Here is a 1,425-nt window from a genome sequence, read left to right on the forward strand (position 1 = left end):
TTTGTCCTCTAGTGCGACTTGGCCCTTAGCTAAACACTTCAAGGTAATGACCTTCTGACCTTTATCAAGTCATTAGATAAAACTAAATAATAATTATATTACTTCCGCATTCACTTCTTGTAAAACTGACTCCTCCATATAGGCTTGGCCTATTTTTGACCCTGAAGAGCTTCTCCTTTCTAACAGAAATCAGAAAAGTAGGAGCTTCAAATCACTTTCAGAAGTTGCTACAAGTATATATTTATTTAGATTAAGCATGGTGACATTTGTGACCTCACAGGAGAAAAACATACGCTAAAGTTAATGTCTGTTAAATAGGCACAATCGTAGGTCACCTGTTAGCTAGTCATCTGTTCGTCATCTGTCCGTCAGCCATCATTAGTCCGTTAGAAACAGTAACTTCTCCTAGAATGCCGGCAAGACTGATCAAGACTGACCCTGATCTGATAAAGTGTGCTTCAAATACTTTCGAACTATCGCACACAAAAGTTTGCTTAACGGCTGCAAACCACGCTTAGTTTATTTAGCAAAATCATTGTCATGATTAATTAATGTATTTTGTCAACGCGTCACTAAGCAGGGAAAAAATCACTTCTGATGTGCAATCAGCAGAAAAATCGGGTGATGTAGCAGTACTGGAAAAATCTGTGTACTGTAATAAAACTGGCCTGGATAGAAGGCAATTAAATACACCAGCCTGTAGATAATAAAATATTGACTAGTGCTTACCGGGAAACGCGGAAACAACCAAAACATCAACTTCGTCTTCTTTTGCCAGCTTAGTGATGTCTCCGATGCAAAGCTGAATCTTGCTTACACCATTATCCGTTGTTAACGATAAGGTATCGTGCACTACAAGCGCGGCCATAATCCGACTGTTTCGTACCAACAAGCGCAAGATCAAAAAATTTTCTCATGCGGAACAATATAACATGTTCAATATGAATAAATATACGGTCAAGTAATTCGAGAATAGTCCACAGGGTCTGACAAATCAGAACGCAACAGCAATCTTTTGTTTCTCGGCAAAATGTAGCTGAAACCGCCATGTTTGCTTTTCTAAACGTGACTGACCGTGAAGGGCCTGGAAAGAACTTGGGCGTTGCGAAACGACCAACCTCGTTCCCAGGGTCTTCTCGGCTTTCAATATGGCGGCGGGTCTTGAGAAGACCCTGGCACACAGTGAACTAAAAAGATCGCTGATTGGTGCTTTTCTCACATGAACTCTGATTGGTTTAATATCGAAAGAAAGATGGCGGCTAGTGAGGAGAGCCAGAAGAAGAACAGAATTCGTGTTTAAATCATTTTCAAAATTGTAACTGTTCCGTAAGAAGCAGCTGCAAATTAACAAGCATAACAGTCAAAAATAATTCACCGTTTTTTCACGTTGTACGATGATCTACATCAGGCCTCGATTCCAATTAA

General features: G+C 40.0%; 1 protein-coding gene across 1 annotated transcript in view; it reads right to left on the minus strand.

Annotated features, from left to right (window-relative positions):
- Window positions 1-1,095, minus strand: part of LOC138015628 (uncharacterized) — a 17,301-nt gene extending 16,206 nt beyond the window's left edge. Inside the window, exon 1 of the mRNA XM_068862714.1 lies at window positions 730-1,095. Coding sequence (XP_068718815.1) covers window positions 730-868 — 139 coding nt within the window. The 5' untranslated portion in view covers window positions 869-1,095. The remainder of the gene's footprint in view (window positions 1-729) is intronic.
- Between the last annotated feature and the right edge of the window lie 330 nt (window positions 1,096-1,425).

Source organism: Montipora capricornis, chromosome 9 (genome assembly GCF_036669925.1).
Source record: "Montipora capricornis isolate CH-2021 chromosome 9, ASM3666992v2, whole genome shotgun sequence".
Lineage (NCBI taxonomy): Eukaryota > Metazoa > Cnidaria > Anthozoa > Scleractinia > Acroporidae > Montipora > Montipora capricornis.